Source organism: Arachis ipaensis, chromosome B10 (genome assembly GCF_059453495.1).
Source record: "Arachis ipaensis isolate K30076 ecotype BB chromosome B10, ASM5945349v1, whole genome shotgun sequence".
Classification (NCBI taxonomy): domain Eukaryota; kingdom Viridiplantae; phylum Streptophyta; class Magnoliopsida; order Fabales; family Fabaceae; genus Arachis; species Arachis ipaensis.
In genome coordinates, this window is record NC_142435.1 from 134,357,657 (window position 1) to 134,378,879 (window position 21,223).

Below are 21,223 nucleotides of genomic sequence, written 5' to 3' on the forward strand. Positions count from 1 at the left end.
GAGTTACCAATTAATCAACCAAAGCCAAAAAGGGGGAAAATCTAAATTATTAATATAAATAAAACAAAGCAATCATAATTCTGAAATACCTCAAATTGTATTAAATAGAAAATCAAATCTAAACATGAATGGTTCATAAGCCAATTTGGCAACAAAAGTAATTAAAGGAAAGCATTAAAGTATCTGAAAGTAAAAGAGAAATATAAAGTAAAAGGAATATTGAACCTGATAAAGAGTCGGAATACTAAATTGAAATAATAAGAAATCCTAATCTTAAAACCTAAGAGAGAGGATAGAACCTCTCTCTCTAAAAAATACATCTAAACTATGAAAAGTAATTAATTCAAGACCTTCTTATGAATATATGCATTTTCCCACTTTATAACCTCTAATATGTGCCTTCTGGACTTGGATCTGGGCCAAAAAGGAATTCAGAAATCACTGGGAGCATTTTCTGTAATTTCTGGTGCGTGGCGTCTGTCACGCGTCCGCGTGGGTCACGCGATCGCGTCATCTATGTTCTGCGCATGGCGCGCATCCGCTTTAGTCACGCGTTCGCGTTGCTGCCAGTTTCTTCAAAAACTCCATTTTGTGCTTTCCTTCCATTTTTGTATGTTTCCTTTCCATCCTTTAAGTCATTCCTGCCTTAGAAGATCTGAAACTACTCAACACACAAATCACGGCATCGAATGGTAATAAAGGGTAATTGAAATAATTATTTTTAAGCATAGGGAACATGTTTTTCACATATATTACATAATAAGGAAGGAAAAGTAAAACCATGCAATTTACATGAATAAGTGAGTGAAGGATTGAATAAATCACCTAAATTGAGCACAAAATATATCATAAAATATGGGTTTATCAATGAGTTAGAGGAGAGGATAAGACCTTTGATAGGGTTGGATGGGACCTTCCTTAGAGGGTATTACAGGGGTCAGCTATTGACAGCTATAGGACAGGATGCAAATAATCATATCTATCCTATTGCCTATGTAATTATAGAATCAGAAAACAAGGATAGTTGGAAGTTGTTTTTAGAGATACTTCAAGAGGATGTGGGAGATTTTTAGGTAAACGGGTTTAACTTCATGTCAGATATGCAGAAGGTACTTGTTTTGATTACTTGTTAAGTCTGTTATGGCAAGTTAATACCTTCTCTGTCTAATTGAAATTGTTATGATGATGTATGTCTAATTGGAATATATGATTATAGGACTTAATCTGATATAGACAATTGATTCATGTGTAGGTGGAATCTGTTATTGGGACTTAATTTGGTTATGAATTATGTTTTAGACAATTTGATTCTCTGTCTAATTTGAATTCTGTTTTAGAATCTCATTGAAAGTGGATTATTGAAATATGGTTTAGGCACAAAATTACTAGATAATTATTGAATTCTGTTTTAGAATCTCACTGAAAGTGGATTATTGAAATTTGGTTTAGGTACAAAATTGCTTTGAATGTCATAAATTGAGCAATATTTTCCATTTGAATATCAAATGTTGATAGTTGTTTACTTTACTGTATACCTACACGGGTTAATACCTGCCGTGAAAGAAATGTACCCAAATGCCAACCACAGATTCTGTGCCATGCATATATGGCAAAACTTTCATAAGAAATGGAGTGACTTGCAGTTGAAAATGTGTATGTGGTCTTGTGCTAAGGCAACCACAACACAAGACTTCAATGCTGCCATGGATAGACTAAAATAGATCAATGCTAGGAATTGGGAATACTTAGAAAAGATTAGTCCAAAACAATGGAGTAGAGCTCACTTTAGTGAATACCCTAAGATGGACAACTACACAAACAACAACTGCGAGGTGTTTAATGCCAAGGTGAAGAAGATGAGGGGGAAACCGATAATTACCATGTTAGAGGAAGTGAGGTGCTACGTAATGTGGATTATGGCAAGGAATAAAAAAATTTTGGTTGGGTACAGCGGAGGGTTAGCACCAACCTAACAGAGTAGATTAGAAAAGGAGAAGCGAGAGAGCAACAAATGGAGGCCTCTGCCTACCGGAGATGACGCGGAGAATGTGTATTAGGTGCAATGTCTGCCGATGAAGGTGAGTGTGGATCTTGGCAAAGGTACATGTAGTTGTCAACTTTGGCAACTCACTGGGCTACCATGTAGACATGCCTGTGCTGCTTCGGCTTACCATAACAGAAGACCCGAAGAGTATGCACACAACTGGCTTATCATGGATGCATACAATGTAGCATGTCAGACTTCAATCGTCCAGTTCCAAGCTAGGAGTTCTGGGAGCACCTTGACACCCTCTCCATTCTGCCACCATGGTACAGAAAATCAATTGGAAGACCTACAACCAAGAGAGACAAGAGAAATGATGGCCTTAAAGAGAAGAGTGACCCTCATAGAATAAAGAGGAGGATTGGAACTGTTATCTGCAAATACTGCCTCTAGGTATGTAAGTCTAATTCTAGGTGAAATTATTTGAATTCTATAATTATTGATTCCTGTGATTCATGTTGAATTTACGATGACTACTTTTTTTCTTAGGCTGGTCACAATAAGAGAAGTTGTAAGAAGAGAAATGAAGCAATTGGTGAAGGTAATTCTGCATCACAAGTGCCTGTAAATGATGAGGATGAGGATATGCTGGCTGAAATGTATTGGGAGGAGACATTAGAAGCTGCAGAAGCTGAACAAGAGGCAACTGAAGAGGGAAATAGAACTGCAACACCCCACGCTGCACAAGTGCATTGCATTATTCAACTCGTTAATCTGCCTTGTATAGCTTGTCACTCATATGAATTGTTTGATCTTTAGAATGCAGCAGCCTCAACCCATGCCACCGCCACCAAATACACAACCACAACCTCCAACAAACAATGCAACAACTAAAAAACAAGTTAAAAGGAGAAGTATTAGGCGACCTCCTCCAACTAGACAAATACTGCAGCCAAGCACACCATCTGTCAATCTTCCAACTACAACTCCTTCCACACACAACTCTCAAACTACACCTCATCCACTACAAGGTGCTAGTGCAGAGACAAGCACACGGTTCATTCAGTTCATGACCATACCTAGTGTTGTAACTCCAATTGCTAGAGGTCGAGGCACAACTGTTAGAGGGAGAGGTCAAAGTAGAGGTCGAGGCAGGATAGGTGCATCAAGCGGAGGAAAAAATGGTATCTCAAGCGGGAGCAGTAACTCGACCCCAATTTTGTAAACTAGTTATGGTTGCTTTTTGTTGTTTTTGGTATACTTTAGAGAAATACATAACTCTTGTAATTTGTTATGCATTTTCATGGTCTGTCTAAGTGTAGACTTAGTTATGCTGGTTTTGAGGGTGTGATTTGAGTTGCCAATACTTGCCTTCTTTGGCTTACGTGACAATCATTAGAACCTGCAGCATCTATGTATATAAGTGTTTTTCAACTTATTGTTAATTTTATCACTCTTGTAACAGCACCTTGTTCTGAATTTGGAACAAACTCATATATTAAAAACCAAAACCATTAGGTTACTATGTTACGGATTCAGCTTATTATTGGATCCTTAAGAAGAAAAAAGAGATTCATGTCCATTTTCAATGGTATTGTCTACAGATAAACATTATCAAAATCATTTCAAATGGCAGCAACAAGTTCAAAGCATGCGTATCTACGTCAATGTATTAGAAATTGAAAAAACCAGAACAATGTAAGGAACACAACATATCATGCCAATATCAGGAACTTTCTTCACTATCATGAACAAAGATCCCCAATTTTACATATCTTATAATTTCATCACCAAATACAACTCACAGAATAAACAAAACGCTACCCCCAACACAACGGTTGAAAGAAACACTCTAATAACCCTAATTTTACCCCTAATTTCAACCCTAAATTTGTCTATCTTCCTAGCCATCATTGAGGATGCTTGCTGATTTTTTCCCATTGCAGTGACAGTCAATCCATCATCATGCCTTGCATAAGAATGCTTCGACTTTCTCTTGCTAAACATCTTGTTAGGCCCTCCCATCCTTCTTCGAGTTCATCCACCAAAACAAAGTATTTGCAGTCTCTTGTCTGAAAAAACAAAAAAAAACGCACCCAAATGTCAACTAAAATTCAAAAATAAATTTCTCACCTCAACAACAACAGCGTTTGGCCTTTACCGCCCATAGAGGACATCTGATGAACCATTTATTAGGATTCATAATCGTGCCAGACTCCATCAACGCAACCTCCCTCCCATAGAAACATCTGTCGTCGAGCTTCTTCTCCTTCATCTTCTTCGAACTTGCAGAACTGTTGCGACTTCAATCATTTGTAGCAGAGTTATTTCTGCGCAAAGACATTCTAGGGGTTACGAGATAATTCTTTCTGACCGTTGGTGCACTTGAATTTTAACAATATTTGATTTCAGGGGTATGGTTCGAATTGGGGAAGATAAGTTGCTAGGGTTTTGATTTGATGTGTAAGGCCCTTTCTACCTTCATATACAAACGTTCACTTCCACGTAGATAGGGCTTTTGGAGTGTTGGAGAGCCATGTAGGGTCGGATAACCATGAACCAAGTGTAGATCCAAGATAGGCTATTTTTGTCACACGGAGGGCATCTTGTGTGGGTACAAGTTTAGTTTTGATCTAGTGTGAGTACATCTGTCAGCATTTTCATCTTCTATGGGTACAAATAATCATTTATTCTATTATATACATGCTGCAGAAGTAGTAAATCGATTTACATGTATATATAGTAGATTCGATTTACTACTTCTATAGCATATATGTAGTAAATCGAATTTAGTTGATTCGATTTACTACTATATATTATAACTAAATCGAATCTAATTGATTCGATTTACATAGAAATATTCTAAGATAAGCGTGTAACAAAAATTAACTTAAGACATCTGCGTAATTTTAAACCCTATTCAATTTATTAATGTAAATTACCCTTAACTTAATATTGATGAAATGTTAGATTAGTTTGAAAAGAAATGCCTAAACCATTAGAAAAAAAAATATTTAATGAATTACATTTTACGTAGTTTTGTCTAACTAATCCAATTTTTTTAGAAGTATCGAATTGGTTTATATATCTTATTCGAATAATAATTAAGAGTCTTAATTTATCTCTAAATATTTTTTATTTAAATAAATAAAAATGAAATATATATTAGTTTTTAAAAATATAAAAAAAAATAAAAAATTTTAATTATTTTTCATTTTATTATTAAAATTATTCACACTTAAATCATTCATTATTAAGTCACCAAAAAAAATTCATCATTAAAAATGACAATTTATGCCGTACAACCTTAGGTAGTTCTCTCATCCAATGTGGTCGGCTTCCTATTTTCATGTGGTCATGTGAATGATGTCCATCAAAACTAAAGAAACAATTGTTGTCTCAACTTATTGTACCAACTACCAACCGAATTATCAAGTCTTGTCTAGTTCCAGATTATATCCTGAATTCCTGATATACATATGCATTTTTACAAATGCAAATTCATCATTTCTAACTTCCTAGTACTAACCGTTTATGCTTATGCTTATCTAATACTAACAACTCCAAACGTTACATTATTACATAGGTGTTTCTAAATTTTATTTTATTGTAGGATTTTTTCCGAAGCGCAGAAACCATCAAGCTATATATACACACTAAAAATAATTACTAAAATTAGTTATTAGTATAAAATATATATTAATATATAAAATACACATTAAAAATAAATTAATCTACACATATACTTATATAAAATTATATAATAATTAATTTTAATAACTCATTTTAATATATAAAAATATTTTCACTCTATGATAATCTAAGATGTTATATTAATTACAAATAATGCTTTATTAATGTTGAACCTGCAGTAGAATTTTGACTTTTAATAAATAAAAAGTAATATGAAATTGAACATTACTTACAATAATACACTCGCTATATAATTATTAAAAAAAAAGAAAATGAATAATTGTTATGATGTGAATTTATTTAATTTTTTTAATTGAATACATTTTGATTTTATTCATTTATATAGTTTCCTAATTTCTATAAATAACAAGAAAGCATACTATAAAATAGTTTCCTTTAAAAACTTTTTAACTATTCACTATTTCCTTCCTTTGTTTTTTCTCTGCCTTTCTTTTATTCTCACAATTAAAAATCGAACAAAAAAAAAGCTACTAATAAAGGATTTGGACTAGTTTAAAGACTAAATACAGAGTTTTAACTAGCAATATTTGATATTTTATATAAAATGTGTCTAAATATAAAGGATGAACCAAAAATGTATATAATCTTCTTAATGACTATATGTTAATTTGAATTGATATGATATGTATACCTATAACTATTATAGAATCATAAAAGATAAATAAATATCCATAGCTAATGGATAATATCATATAATCCTCTTTTGTTGTTTATAGTTCAAAAGCATTTGAAGCAAGGAAACACACATATCTTCCACCATTGGCGAAATCTTGATTTCCTTTTCTCACCTTCCGCCATTCTCACTGGGCTTCCACTCCATTCAGCAGGTAATCTGAAATTTTGTATTCACAAACCAAACTATTCATCAATAATATTTTAATGAACTAATTTTTTAATCTTATTTGGTAATAATATTTTATATCTTATTTTGTACCAACCATGCAAATTTTTCTTGAGTGATGCAAATTAAAATAAAATAACATATTTACATGGGAAATGCAAATGAGTGTGTACTGCTTATGCTGTCATTCGTTTGATGATGATGATGAGGTGCATTGATTGACGACATTGATGCTTCAGAACCAGAATTTGTTGTTGATGATGATAATATTGGAACTGAGAGAGGACTTGGAGCATGTGAAGAAACCTCTTGATGAGGAAAATCATCAATTTGTGAACCTATTATTATAGGAGGAGGCATGGTTGCAGTGTTTGTAAATTGTGATAAGTATGGACAAGAACACTGATTTGGATACTTCACTCTGTTGTTATTGTACTTATTCTTGTTCACAGTTGTTCCTAGCTGTGAATTCAATTGCCAGTTCTTGAAAGGTCTTGAGAATTCTGCATCATTTCTGAAAATCTGACGAATTTTTCAAAGAGAAAAACAACATGGTTAAAAAAATTTTAGAGGTAGCAATATTTTAAGGTTACTTTCTAAAGATTTATAATATAATGGAAGAAAAATGAATAGTCTAACGCAAAAATCAAACAATATTCCCTCCTTGTGATAATTGTTTCTTTAATTTTTTCAATTTTTTCGGTTTATAGTAAACTTAAAAAATAAAAAACAATTATCATGAAAAATAGTTAGTAATTAACAACATATAGGTTATGGATTTAGTTTTAGGGTACATGTTAAGAATATAAATTAAAATTTTTTTATTAAAAATATAAAAAATTTAAATTTTTAATTTATTTTGTATTTATTAAAAATCTGATTGTATACCAAATACACATGTTAGTTAAACTCATATATTATAATTTTGGGAAGAAGCTACAACTTAGTTTACCTATTTAAATTTAGTATTTGGCTTATGTTGAAAGTTGACACTATCAGGCTTTTTATTCTTTTTATTGGAAATGTATAGAGTTAATTTTACATTTTTTTTTCAGTGTTCTTTTTTAATTTTTGGGTTCATGATTCATTACTATCTCACATCTGAATTAGTATAACTATGCCAACTTTGAAGTGGTCAATCTTCGAGACCAAGGTTCACTAAATTAGAGTCAAAGTATACAACTGTCTAAAGAAGAGCCTATATGAAGATTCAGAGTGTCATAATGTTACTCAATTGAGTCAATTCACATGATAGAATAATAATAAATAATATATACTAACAAGAAAAAGAGAAAAAAAACAAAAGGTAAAAATAGAAAAAAGAAAAGGAAAAAGACTAACAAAAGGTAAAAATGACTAGCAATAATGACAACAAACTTACCAAGTAAAAAGAGATGGGATTATACAGTTTTTTTTTTTTTTCTGTTTTCAGGGATAAATACTCTTATGTTAAAATTTTATGATCTTTCTTTTTATCAATTCGTTAGATATGCTATATTTATAGCCACTGTGTTTTTTTTATAATTCTTTTTTACCAACAGCAAGAAACTTAATACGTTTTCACTCTACATACCCTTCAATTTTACTATATTTTGAAAATTTAATATAATAATTTTTTAACATTTTTATGTATTTAAAGTATTAGAAATATTATTTTTTCAAAAAAATTTAGTCAAATATTTTTTTACGATGCTTTTAAAATTTTAACAAGAAAATTGTCATCCGATCAAATGAAAAATAAATGAGTAAACTACTAAAATGGTAAAGGTTTCACATGACTCACAAAAATAATCTCAAAATATGTTAACGACAAATAAGTTGTAAAATATATAAAAAAAGAATTAAATATTAAATATATATTCTTAAAAAAAATTTTAGAGATCATATTTTAATGTAATTTTTTGCAAATATCATTAAAAATGAAAATTTCATCCTCACAAATTATTAATTTTATGTCAAGTGAATTTTAAAAAAAAATTATTGTAAATGACCAATTTTTTTTTAAAAAAAATAAAAAGAAAAATCTAGAGATCAAATTTTGTTCCAAATTTTTTCTATATCTTTTAAATATTTATTCAAATATTTTCACAAAAATTTGAATCAAATAGATAAGTCATTGTTAAATTCAAAATTTTTTTGTTATTTATAAAAAATTAATATTTATTGATAATTTTTGTCGTATTTTTAAATAATTCAAGAGCTGTTTTGTCGAAATATCCTTCAGGACCATTTCGTCAGGCACCTGAATCCAGTAGTTAAGTCAAAATAAATATATAAATAAAGAAAAATAAAGAACTGATGAATCTAACCTCTTCAAGTGTCTGTGATGTCCTCTTCTTTGTAGAAGTGTGTTTAAAGTCACATTCTGACCCATCAGAAATTGTTGACATTCTCTTCATAGTTCTTACCAGATTTGGATCACTTCTACTTTTGATGTGACAAATATTATCATTATTATGATGACTATGATCTAAGTCACAATAATCTTGTTCTGGGGTCACCACCCTATCAACCCCTATGTCCTTAACAAATTGTTGAAGATCTTCTTGAATGAAAACAACAAACTCAGGGATATCATAGTCCATCATGACATTATTATCATTATTGTTATTACCAAATTTTTCTCCATTGAACAAACCTTGTATTGGAACCTCTCTTATCACAAATCTATTGCCATACATTCTCTGCTGCAAAATTTTCCTCTGCTCCTGAATTCTTGGATCCTCATAAATGAATGAATGCGGCTGACTATTGCTGTGGATTTTCAAATTTCGCATGATGTCTAAATGGATTATGAATCCTGCAAGTTAAGTTTACAAATTAAGAACCACCAAATTCAATCTTATTATAAAAAATTCGACTAATCTTGTCGCATTATAAATTAGTGAATACAACAAATTTGTAACATGACTAGAAATTATAATATATAAATGTGATATTACACTTGAATATATACACCTATTTCATTCGACGGTTATGGTAATTATGCAATTTTAATAAACCATTAAAGAATATTGTTAAAATTAAATTCATATATTTTTATTATTTAAAATATTTTTTAATTATAAAAAATATATTATCAAATAAAAAAAATACTGTGTGCCACTTTTTCACATAAAAAGTAAAGTAGCATCTCCTAACTGGTATGATTTTAGTGTTTCTTTCAATGTATGTGGACAGTTAAATGCACAAATATTCGATGTTATATAAGATTTAAAATGGTCGCACTTAAAGAGTGTAATGTAAATGTAATATAAACAATGTAATCCAAAAAGATATCAACAATTTTCAAAGGCACTACAAATGACTTCCACTTATTTGATTTCTTATGTTTCTCACTCTTGGGATTAGAAAGTGATGAACCGTGCACAGTAACAAACTAACAATTGTGTTTGGAACTGACAAAAAATTATATTGATTTGATATTTATATATTAAATTATGTGTTTTTTTATACCATGAATTATATGGTAAGTTCTAGAATTCTATTTACTTTGTTTTGAAAATCATATCAAAATTGGTAGGACGAATTTAAGACCTTTGACATCAAATAAAATATATAAATTCCAAATTTTTATTATTCTAAACAATAACAAGAGGAGAGGGTGAGAAGTTACAAAAAAAAAACTTAAGGAAGCAAATTTGAATACTTTAGGAAAAGATAGATTGAATACTTCACCCGATCTCTGACAATTACTTCGAAATATCTGAAAGGATAACGAGATCTCCAAGAAAAAAAAAACGCCCAATTCAGTCTCTAATTTTTTTTTGGGCTGATAAGCCTATGTGCAAAAAAAAAATAACATTGACTTATTTTTGGCATAGGAATCTCGTTGTTCTTTCGAAATAATTGTCAAGGATCGGATTAGATTTTTTTTGTCAAGAACCTCGTTGTCTTTCGAAGTAATTGTAAGTTTTAGGTTTTTCTCGAAAAGATAAAAAGGAAGGATACTAAACAGGTTTTAGAAGTGAATGGTGAGAAAAACCATAAGTTACAGAACTGAGACGGTAGTGGATCATGCTTATTTCTTCCACCAAAAAAATCATGTCATTGATGAAAGAGAAAAGGAGATTTTCTCTCTCTCTCTCTTTTTTTTTTTGTATTATTAATTCAAATTTTACTTATTCGACTCCATCTATATAGATCCGGAAAAAAACATTAAATTTCCAAATTTTATTTTATTATTTTCATTTTCAAACAAAAACGAAGATCCTACATATTGCACAATTCACAAGCCCACCATAAACTTTCTTTGATTATGGCTTCCCAACATTAACAATAAAAAAAGAAAAAAAAAAGAAAAAAGAAAGTGAAATTCAGCCAATAATAAGATTGTGGCCAATTGATATTTCCCAGTAAAATCATCCATAAACAAGCCCAAATAAAGAACAATGTTTTATGCAAGTTATGGGCACCAAATTAAAATAATGAACAACATACAAAGAAGCACAAGAAGTTCATAACAAACACAAAATAAAAAGAGACACTAAAAAATAAAAAAAAAAAATAGGATATTCAAATGCTACTACCTGTGTTATATATATGATGATGCTTCACAGCTTCAGCACTTTCAACTCCAATTACTACTATCTAGGAAGAAGGGAATGAAGATAGAGGGAGTTAATAGAAATTGAGAGAGAAAAAAATAATAAAAGAAAATAAAAGTGAGAAACAATAAATGGACGGTTCAATCTAATATCTAATAATCTAATCTAATTAATATATTTAAAACATATACCAAACAGCCAGTTTGCATCCAATGATGATGATGATGTTTTTTTGTATCTTCTCTTTCACGTATGTTTCATGCTCTTCAATATTCTCTTTATGGTTATACTTTGCATTACTACGAAAACTCACACTCTTTATGTTTGTTCACCAAGATTTTTTTGCATGAGGACATAATGGTAAAATAATGACATATTCTAGTCTTGTAATTGTATTATATTGTTTATTATTGTTACTACTAGTCTATTAATCCACATTTACATTCTTATCATAATGTTAAAGTTCATTTTTTGTAATAGTTAATAATAAGTTGCCTTAAGTGCATCATATAGTTTAATTTGACTGGTTGACTACTTTATTTATTCTTGTTTTTTATTTATTATTATTAATTGTATGTGTATATAGATGTACCAAATTATGTTTATATTTGAAAATTTATTTTAACATCTAGTTTAAGAGAGATTAAAGGGCACCTAGGTATTAAAGACAATTCTCTGTTTTTATAATTAAGGATTATTATAAATTTAGTTGATTAGTGTGATCATTATAAAATTATATGTAATTTCTCTCTCATATATAATATTTCTTACATTTAAAAAAAAAACTTTATTTTTTTGAAATATATCTATCAGACTATCACTCTCACATTTTAATACAATATTTATTAAATATTTTTATTTTCACGCTCCATACAATATTACCATGTCAAGTAAAATAAATATTACACGATAAATAGATATTAAATAAATTTATTTCGGTAAATAACTTCCTAAATATTGCGAACCGAAAGTAATATTTTAATGTCTGTTTAAAACATTAAATTGACCTTTCCAAAGTAACTTGGGGATGGGTATACTGCTAATTAATGGAGGTCTCATTCAGTCATTCTAATTAGAGAATAGAGACAATTTTAGAAGGAGCGAATATATATAGGCCGTTGACCTAATAAAAATTTTACAAATATCTATATATTATTAATGAAATTTAATTTTGATTTATTATAGAATAATTTCACCTGTAAATTTAATTACGTAATATTATATCAATAAAAATAATTATTTTTTATACGTATATCATAGTTATTAAAATTGAATCGATAATTGATCCTGTTATACCACTTAATTTTTGGGTCATTAGTTCAATTGATGAGTCACTGATTTATTTAGTTAATTCAACTATAATTAAATAAAAATATAAAAATTATAAAAATAAAATTAAAATTTTAAAATACATCTCTTCACAAATATATTAATAACAATCAACTATTAATTTTTAGACATAACTAATGATATAAAAAAATATTTTAATAATTATTTAAAATTTTTGGTGATTCAATAAATATAATATTATTATTAAAGAATAAAAATAATATTTTATATTATCTATATTTAAATAAATTATATATAAATTTCATTGTATATATATAACACTATTAGCTTTTAAAAGTGTGTTTGCCAAAAGAGAGGAAATTAGTATGGCTTGTGAAATTTATACTAGGTATATTATTGGGCAAAAAACGTTAATAAGCCATGGTGACCAATTATTTACACAAATCTACCAAAGGCAAATCTGGTTCATGTATTAACCAAAGGACATCTCTATGTAATTCGAACCAACTTAGTTCGAATTACAGTTCTACATAATTCGAACCTACTCAGTTCGAATTATTCAGGAACGAAATTCACACTAAATCGAACTAGCTGAGTTCAAACTACAAGGATACATAATTTGAACTAGGTGAGTTTGAATTACGTAGGTGCAAACTTCCCCAAGTAATTCAAACCAAGCAGACTCGAATTACCTTCATGCACGCAATGCAATGTAATTCGAACTGAGTCAGATCGAATTAGGAAAATTGTATTTCGAACTAGGCTGGTTCGAATTAGTGAAGACCAGACCTGTATATATATGGTGTAAACGTGAGTTGCTCTCATTAGAGGGGGGTAAGATGGCTAGTGAGGAGAGTTTTGTAGTGTTGGTTCACCACAGAGGATCGATTAAGAGGAAAACTCATTCCGGTGTGAAGTTCACTGATAAGGATCCTCTCTGTATTATCATGAGCCCTACGACGAGCTATGATGACCTTGTTAGCTCTGTACTGCTGAAACTTGGTCTGGAAGGTTTGAAACAGGTTAAGAAGTTCTTCTATCGCATTCCAATCACGGTGCTCCAGGAAACCGTGAAGTATGATTATTTCACGATTGGGAGTGATGAGGACTTGCAGGTCATGTTTCATTGTCGCCGGCAGTTTCCAAAAGTGAGGACACCAGAACTGTTGGCAAAGTTGGTTGATGTGGTATCTAGCTCGGGGGATTCGAACTGGAATACCACCACTGTAGCCACGGTAGCCGATTCTAGCTCTAGACCTGCCGTTGCTTCTTCCTCCGTCCCTGCGTACCAGCCATCCGTCTAGCCAGTCGCCTCCCCTTTGTTCGCTGTTGATCTCAACGGCAGTGTGGGCGACGAGGTCGGAATAGGGGAATTTCCACCGACCTATTTACAGTGTGATGCACCGCCTGGGTTGGAGATGGAGTGTTGGATGATCCAGAGGACAATGATGTCGAGCCGGATATCATTACTGATGACAGTGGCGATGATATTGGAGTGAGCGAGCTTGCTCAGACGGGAGGTGATTCTAGCTCTGGCACACAGCAGTACCCTCCACATTTTTTCTCTTTGGACTTGGATGCCATGAGGCAGGAGGGGGTTCCTGGGCAGTCTGCTGGATTTGGCGCTAGAGATGCGGAAGGGTCTGTAGGTTTGACAGAGTTCCAGGTTGGTCAGCAATTTCAGGATAAAGATGAGGCCCTGTTAAGTGTGAAGACTTACAGCATCCGCCGAGGGGGTACAGTACAAGGTAGTGGAGTCTGACTATCGGTGGTATGTGGGCAAGTGTTCTGAGTTTGAGAATGGGTGCACATGGTTGATTCGGCTGAGTCTCTGACAGCGCAAGGGCCTTTGGGAGGTCAAACGGTACAATGGTCCGCATACGTGTCTCGCCACCTCCATCTCCAGCGACCACAGGAGTTTGGATTATCATGTGATATCGGCATTCATTATGCCAATGGTTAGGGCTGATGCATCCGTCAGCATCAATGTGCTCCTAAATGCCACGGCCGCACACTTTGGGTTTAGGCCGATGTACAGGAGGGTCTGGTTGGCGAAGCAGAAGGTTGTTGCCCTCATCTCTGGTGACTGGGATGAGTCGTACAACGAGCTCCCTAGGTGGGTGTTAGGAGTCCAGTTGACGATGCCTGGTACTATTGCAATCCTTAGGACGAGCCCTGTTCGAGTTGGTGGACAGCTGGACGAGTCTCAAGCTTATTTTCACAGACTATTCTGGACGTTTCCACCGTGTATCGAGGCATTCCATCATTGCAAGCCGCTGGTTAGTATTGACGGCACCCATCTGTATGGCAAGTATGGGAGAACGTTGCTTGTCGCGATTGCACAGGACGGGAACTCCAACATACTCCCTGTTGCATTCGCATTAGTCGAGGGTGAGAATGCTGAGTCCTGGTCCTTCTTTCTCTCCCATCTGCGTCAGCATGTGACACCGCAGCTGGGTCTGCTGGTTATATCGGACAAGCATAACGGCATCAAGGCCGCGCTTGAGGCTCCCGACGGAGGCTGGTTACCTCCATCTGCATACCGGACATTCTGCATTCGACATGTAGCGGCAAATTTCGCCCTAACCTTCAAGGGCAAAGACGCCAGGAGGCTACTTGTCAACGCAGCTTACGCTAAGACCGAGATAGAGTTCGATTACTGGTTTGATATTCTGCGGTCTGAAGAACCGACGATGTGTGACTGGACGAACCGGATTGAGTATTCCTTGTGGACACAAGATTGTGATGAGGGGCGGAGATTCGGGCACATGACGATGAATATCTCTGAGTGTGTGAATTCAATCCTCAAGGGAGTCAGAAACCTCCCTGTGTGCTCGCTAGTGAAGGCAACGTACGGAAGGTTGGCCGAACTATTTATTCGCAAGGGGAGAGAGGCTGAGGCCCAGCTGGGAACCGGACAACAATTCAGTCAGCACTTGGTGAAGTGTATCGAGGCCAATTTGAAGACGGCGAGGTGCTTCACGGTGACTTTGTATGACAGGGATGACTCGGAGTTCACCGTCGCAGAGACGACTCCGACTGGTTCGTTTTCACTGGGTAGCTACAGAGTCTCGCTTGCATCTCAGACATGTGACTGTGGATACTTCCAGGCACTTCATTTCCCATGTCCGCATGCCCTGGCATGCTGTGCCTACTCACGGCTCACATGGCATCCTTACGTCCACCAGGTGCATCGTCTTAGTTCGGTGTTCAGTGTGTATCGGATCGGATTCACACCTCCCATTCTGGAGGATTTTTAGCCACCATATGACGGGTCTACTGTGATCCCGGACCCTAACAAGAGGCGTACGAGAGAGGGTTGTCCGAGGTCCACTCGGATATGGAGCAATATGGACGAGGTAGATCCGAACCGGCCAAAGAGATGTGACCTATGTCGGCAACCCGGACACATACATCGGAGTTGCCCACAGGTCGGAGGAGCAGAGAACACAGGGGGACATGAGTAGGTGAATTGTTAGCTTTGGTACTTTGTTTATTTCACTTTGGCGTTTAGATTCCAGTGTCATAGGTTTCCTTACTTGTAGTTGATAAGTGATAGAATTCGTTAATGTTAATGTGATGTCTATGCATGGGATCTTAATTAATGAATATGTTCTGTTTCTGGAGTTTTGAACGAAATGTCTGTTGAATGCACACAACAATAAATAAATATACAAATTAAGTTAATACATGATGCAGAAACTACGCTAGTAACTGAAATAAACACTAAACAGCCATTTTCAAAGTCCAATATCATGATTTGGAACAACATACTGAAACATAAATAACCAAACTACATGTTGGATCATCAAAGTACATCAACGACAATAATAAACTTGGCTAAGATACAACAATGAACATGAACAAACAACATACAGGATACATGAATCATCTAAGCAGATGCGAGCCGGTGAAGCAACGACGGGGTACCCGTGTCCTGTGGCCTCTCCGGATAAGCGGCTCCTCGTCCTCAATCTCATCCTCCTCCTCATCCGGGGCAGGCTGTGCAGGTGGCCTAGGCTGGACGGGTGCCCCAGACGGCCCGGCAACTGAATGTGACACAGCAGTGTAGGAGGAAGGAGGAGTACCACCCAATGCAAAATGGTCGACAGCAGGCATCGTAGGAGGCTCGTTCAGATCGACATCTAAAGGTGCCTGTGTGCCGGAGCTCTGACCATGCCTACATGCCGCATCATCCTCCTGCATGATGGCAGTAATCTCGTCTAGAAAGTGTGACCCGCCGAAGTCCGCATCAAGCCCATCACTTGCCATAAAGTCTGAAAACATCGTCCCCGGGCTAACCCATGGCGTACTCTCCTGAAGTGTCTGGTCATCAGCTGGGACACCAACGAAGTAATCTCCAAGCGGCCCCAAACCAAGTCCACCATCACCCTGGTCAACCCCGTCACCCATACCTGACCCATACCACTCGCCTCCATGCCCGCCAACATGGGGACTAACACCACCTCCTACAACATGCCCTGCAGCAACCCCCCCCACGGGCCCGCCCTGATCGTCGTCATCGTCGTCACCATGATCACCGTGCTCGTCTGCCGCAGCACGCCCTCTCCGTCTCCCTCCGTGTCCTCGTCGTCTTCCTCCACGTCGATCGTCCCCGTCAGCCTCGTCTATAGCCTGGTCCAGCCACCTCCACTCACGCTGGCTCCGTCGTGTCCCCACACAAGCTCTCCTCTCGACCCGACGCCTACCCGGCACGTCATCAACATGATCCATGTCAGGAACTCGCCCAGCACCCCTCTGTGATGCCTCCATAGGAATAGGAATGGCTCTAGGATCCCCCAAATACATCTCTGGTGACAAGAACCTCTTTCCTTGCTGACTCCACCACTCCAGGAAGTCATGTGAGGGTCCAGGGTCTGCAACAACATCGAACCGGAGAACGTGATCCGCACGGCTCTCCCAATGAAGATGCCAGGACTGCAAAGCAGACAGGAACCAACGATCACCGCCTCTCCCGTCCTTCGACATCAGAAAGTCGATGTTCAGGGCGGGTTGCGGACGTGGCTGGACTCCCCCGAACTGCGGTAGAACCCTATCTATTTGATGCCACTCTATAACGGCAAAGTATATCAGTGACGTCACACACCGCCACATTGCCATATGCCGAGGCTCCAACGCCTCCGGATGCATAACCTGCAGTACATCGGGGGTGCTATACGGCATCCAGATAAACTGCACAAAGATTCCAACATTGTCAGGCCAACTCATGCTCCAAATTCATAAAGTTTAGTTAATTAAATAAACTTAGCCAGGAGTATACTCACATCCCTGGCCTGTAACATGTTTATCCTCAGTCTCCACATCTGAACTCTAGGTCCCTTCTCGCTACCGGAAAGGTTGTAACCTAACCACCTGCATCTCACATGGGTGTTATGGCTAATTAAAAGTGTGACAGATTTGTAATACATGACAAGCGTACATGAAATTCACTATTTTAACTTGAAATAGAAAGGTCTGAGTAGGGTACCTCGAGGCCAACGGCTAGCTGCACGTATCATACCCGGCAGACCTAAGCCTAGGAAAGTGCCAAAAAATCCAGGACTGAAGTAGCTGAAGTGCGCCCACTAACTTCACCACATGTCTGTTCGCCACTCGGCACATGCACCGGTACAACTATGCCAGTGCTGCAGACCCCTAGCTGTAGGTACCCATCTCCTCAAGCATAGCTACGTAGGGAAGCCATCTGATGTGAATGCGGTTGCCGAACTTGTCGGCAAATAGCTGAGTGCCCAACAACATCATGATATAGGCACGAGCAAAGCGCCGCACAGTCTCCTCATCAGCTCCCTCGGGGCACTCTCCAAAAGTCTCCTCGAACCAAGTGTAGTTTACTGCGAACTTCTGAACCTGGCTCGGAGGAGGAATCACTCCAAGCAACTCCTGGAACCACACCCAAGCTGGACGGCCACCCTGGATGTATATCTGGAAATCTGTAAGGCAACCGCTGACATAACGCCCGTCCACTGGCAACCCCAGCTGGTACGCCACGTCCTGAAGTGTGATCGTGCACTCTCCGAACGGCATATGGAAGGTGTGCGTCTCAGGACGCCACCGCTCGACGAAGGCACTGACAAGGGGCTCATCTAACCAGAACCATCTATCGTTCAGCCTCGCAAGATGGTATAATCCGGCCATCTGCAAGTATGGAACATACCGCTCATCGAGTCGCATGCCCTACTGCCACCGCATGCTTCTGATGCATCGCTGTGGCTGCGCATTACATGGACGACATTATTAGAACCACTTACAAAACCAGTGACAAAAATAACTAACACCGGAAACCACTTATTAAAATCATTAACAGAATCTACATGCAAAACCAATATAACAAACCAGTAGCAAAACCACATGCTTAAACCGCTAACATAAACCACATACAAATCCACTTATCAGAAACACATGCAAAACCACTATCATAAACCGCTTACAAAACAACATAGTAAACCACTTCCAATACCACCAAAATAAACCGCCAAAATAAATTATCAACAAAACCGCATACAAAAGTACTAACAAAAACCACTACTAAAAATTCCAAACATAAACCGCTAACAAAACCACATAGTTAAACCGCTAACATAAACCGCATACAAATCCACTTACGAAAATCACATGCAAAACCACTATCCTAAACCACACACAAAATCACATAATAAACCACTACCAATACCACCAAAATAAACCGCCAACATAAACCATCAACAAAACCGCATACAAAAACACTAACAAAAACCACTAATAAAAACCACTAACATAAACCACCAACTAAACTGCATGCAAAACCTCTAATATAAACCACTTGCAATACCACTAGGATAAACCGCTAACATAAACCGCCACTAAAACCGCATCCAAAACCACTAACTCAGATAAACCCCTAGCACAAAGTTTTCTATCTACTAACCTCATCGTTGATGACCCCGGCTATATGAGCAACTCCGTCCAACCGATATAGCCTTTCTGGATCATCCCCCATCAGCTGAGTATTCTGTTCGAGTCTTTATCGGATCAAATCTGGGTTATTTTCTCTGGGATTTGGTGGGGTATGAGAATGGAAAAGTGATTCGAATGAGGCTGATTCGAACTCCTTATATAGCCGAAACCTATGTAATTCGAACCAACCTTACTCGAATTATTATTTGAGTCAAATTTTGAGTAATTCGAACCAACTAGGTTCGAATTACTTGGGGAAGCGTTCAAAGGGTGTAATTCGAACAAGCCTAGTGCGAATTATGCTCATTGGTAGTTCGAACCATCTAGGTTCGAATTATGTTCATCGCGTGTTCCTTCATAATTCGAGTTTGGTTGGTTTGATTTATGTGTTAACGTAGTTTGAATCCAGCTAGTTCGTATTACATAGTAATGTGCTTTGGCTGATTCGTGAAATGATTTTCAGTTTGGCTGATTCATGTAATTTCTCTCCTGCCTTGGCTTATTTCCGTTTTTTGCCCTATATTATTATTAGCGCAATTTATATTAAAGGCAATGGTGGCTCAGTAGTCAGTAGTAACATGCTACAGGGATCCAGCACACCGTGGACGCACGCTGGTGATGCTTTCAGACCACATTGGTTCGATGCGAACCACTCAATTTTCGACAGATTTGACCATTGTCGACTAGATTTGATCTAGGGGTGGCAAACGGGCCTAAACCCGCTGGGTCGGCCCGCGTAACCCGCCAAAAAGGCAGGCTGGGCTGAGAAATTAGGACTGCCAAATAGCAAAAGTCCGCCTAACCCGCACCGCTTAAATCGCGGGCTTTGGCGGGGCGGACGGGCTTTCCCGCCGGGCTTAGTATTTTTTTATCAAGGGGTATTTTTAAAATTTTTTTTGCCAAAACCCAACTTCCCCCAACCCAACTTACAAGAGAATGAAGATGAAAATTGAGTGTTTTGGATTATGTTTATTTTGTTTTAGAGACTATTTATAATTATGTTTTGGATTATGTTTATTTTGCTTTGGGAACAATATTTATAATTACAAAGACTTTAATGTTTGTGAATATAAAAATTATAATTTGTTTATACTTTTAGAAATTATAATAGTTAAAAGTAAAAAATAGAAGAGATTTTTTTATGCTTTTATATATATTATTTAATAGTTAAAAGTAAAAACAAAAAAGAAGATATTTGGCGGGCTTAGCCTACCGGCCCGCCAGCCCGCCGTTAGGCGAGGCGGGCTGGGATTTTGGGACCGCCTCACTAGGCGGGGCGGGGCGAGCCAGCCCGCCAAAGGGCGGGCTTCTGGCAGGGCGGGGCGGGCTTCCCCGCTTGCCACCCCTAATTTGATCGGTTTTATTACAAGTATGGTCTGATTCATAAATTAAAGGGTTAAATACGATTTTGGTCCCTAACGTAGAGGTCGAAAATTTATTTCGTTTTCAATATTTTTTTCACTACAAAATAGTCCAGAGATTTCAGTTTGTTTTAAAATTGTTCTTTTCATTAATTTATTTTTATTTTTATTTCAAAAATACTCCTAACTAAAAAAAGAAAAAAAAGAAAACGTTGAATAAGGGGAAAAGGGGAAAGGATTGATTCAGGGAAAAAGAGGGGGAAAGGGGGAAGTGCCACTGCCACTGCTCCAATCTCCCGTCGCTGCTTGTCGTCGTTCGGTCGCTGGATCTCGTCGCTGCTCCTTTGGGCTCGGCAGAGGTGCTCAATGGTAGTGGGTTTTGGTTCGAGGTAAGAACAGGGGAAGGCTTCGGTGGTGAGCCGAGGGAGGAGAAGAGGTCGTGCTGTTACAGTGGCGCTAGGGTAGCGCAAAGAGAGAAGAAGAAAAGGGTTGCAGCGCTGTGTTGGCTGTGATGGCGGTTTCGGGTGGCTTG

The 21,223-nt window shown here is 36.5% G+C and overlaps 4 protein-coding genes across 4 annotated transcripts; 2 read left to right on the forward strand and 2 right to left on the reverse strand.

Moving 5' to 3' along the window:
• The first annotated feature begins 2,641 nt into the window (after positions 1 to 2,641).
• LOC148581797 (uncharacterized) lies at positions 2,642 to 3,209 on the forward strand. Its single transcript, XM_088493832.1, has 2 exons — positions 2,642 to 2,731; positions 2,811 to 3,209. The coding sequence occupies exons 1-2, from the start codon at positions 2,642 to 2,644 to the stop codon at positions 3,207 to 3,209; spliced, it is 489 nt and encodes a 162-aa protein (XP_088349958.1).
• A 3,129-nt stretch (positions 3,210 to 6,338) lies between these two features.
• LOC107621137 (uncharacterized) lies at positions 6,339 to 11,409 on the reverse strand. The gene is made up of 5 exons (XM_016323173.3): positions 11,278 to 11,409; positions 11,069 to 11,129; positions 8,849 to 9,339; positions 6,688 to 7,061; positions 6,339 to 6,530 (listed from the first exon to the last, which is right to left on the reverse strand). The coding sequence occupies exons 1-5, from the start codon at positions 11,293 to 11,295 to the stop codon at positions 6,416 to 6,418; spliced, it is 1,059 nt and encodes a 352-aa protein (XP_016178659.2). The 5' UTR covers positions 11,296 to 11,409; the 3' UTR covers positions 6,339 to 6,415.
• Positions 11,410 to 14,517: 3,108 nt separating this feature from the next.
• On the forward strand, positions 14,518 to 15,636 carry LOC107621136 (uncharacterized). The gene has a single exon (XM_088493834.1). It carries the CDS (start codon positions 14,518 to 14,520, stop codon positions 15,634 to 15,636), a length of 1,119 nt encoding a protein of 372 aa, XP_088349960.1.
• A 628-nt stretch (positions 15,637 to 16,264) lies between these two features.
• On the reverse strand, positions 16,265 to 17,700 carry LOC148581798 (uncharacterized). The gene is made up of 2 exons (XM_088494372.1): positions 17,662 to 17,700; positions 16,265 to 17,569 (listed from the first exon to the last, which is right to left on the reverse strand). The coding sequence occupies exons 1-2, from the start codon at positions 17,698 to 17,700 to the stop codon at positions 16,265 to 16,267; spliced, it is 1,344 nt and encodes a 447-aa protein (XP_088350498.1).
• Between the last annotated feature and the right edge of the window lie 3,523 nt (positions 17,701 to 21,223).

Bases quoted from the DNA above. Each gene is read 5' to 3' on its own strand.
- LOC148581797 (XM_088493832.1), top strand. From the start codon at position 2,642: ATGTATTGGGAGGAGACATTAGAAGCTGCAGAAGCTGAACAAGAGGCA. The intron at 2,732-2,810 runs GTGCATTGCATT...TTTAGAATGCAG, and splicing joins CAACACCCCACGCTGCACAA to CAGCCTCAACCCATGCCACC.
- LOC107621137 (XM_016323173.3), bottom strand. The intron at 9,340-11,068 runs GTAGTAGCATTT...CTTAACTTGCAG, and splicing joins TCATCATATATATAACACAG to GATTCATAATCCATTTAGAC. The intron at 7,062-8,848 runs GTTAGATTCATC...AAAATTCGTCAG, and splicing joins CATCACAGACACTTGAAGAG to ATTTTCAGAAATGATGCAGA.
- LOC107621136 (XM_088493834.1), top strand. From the start codon at position 14,518: ATGCCTGGTACTATTGCAATCCTTAGGACGAGCCCTGTTCGAGTTGGT.
- LOC148581798 (XM_088494372.1), bottom strand. From the start codon at position 17,700: ATGTGGAGACTGAGGATAAACATGTTACAGGCCAGGGAT. The intron at 17,570-17,661 runs GTGAGTATACTC...ATCTTTGTGCAG, and splicing joins ACATGTTACAGGCCAGGGAT to TTTATCTGGATGCCGTATAG.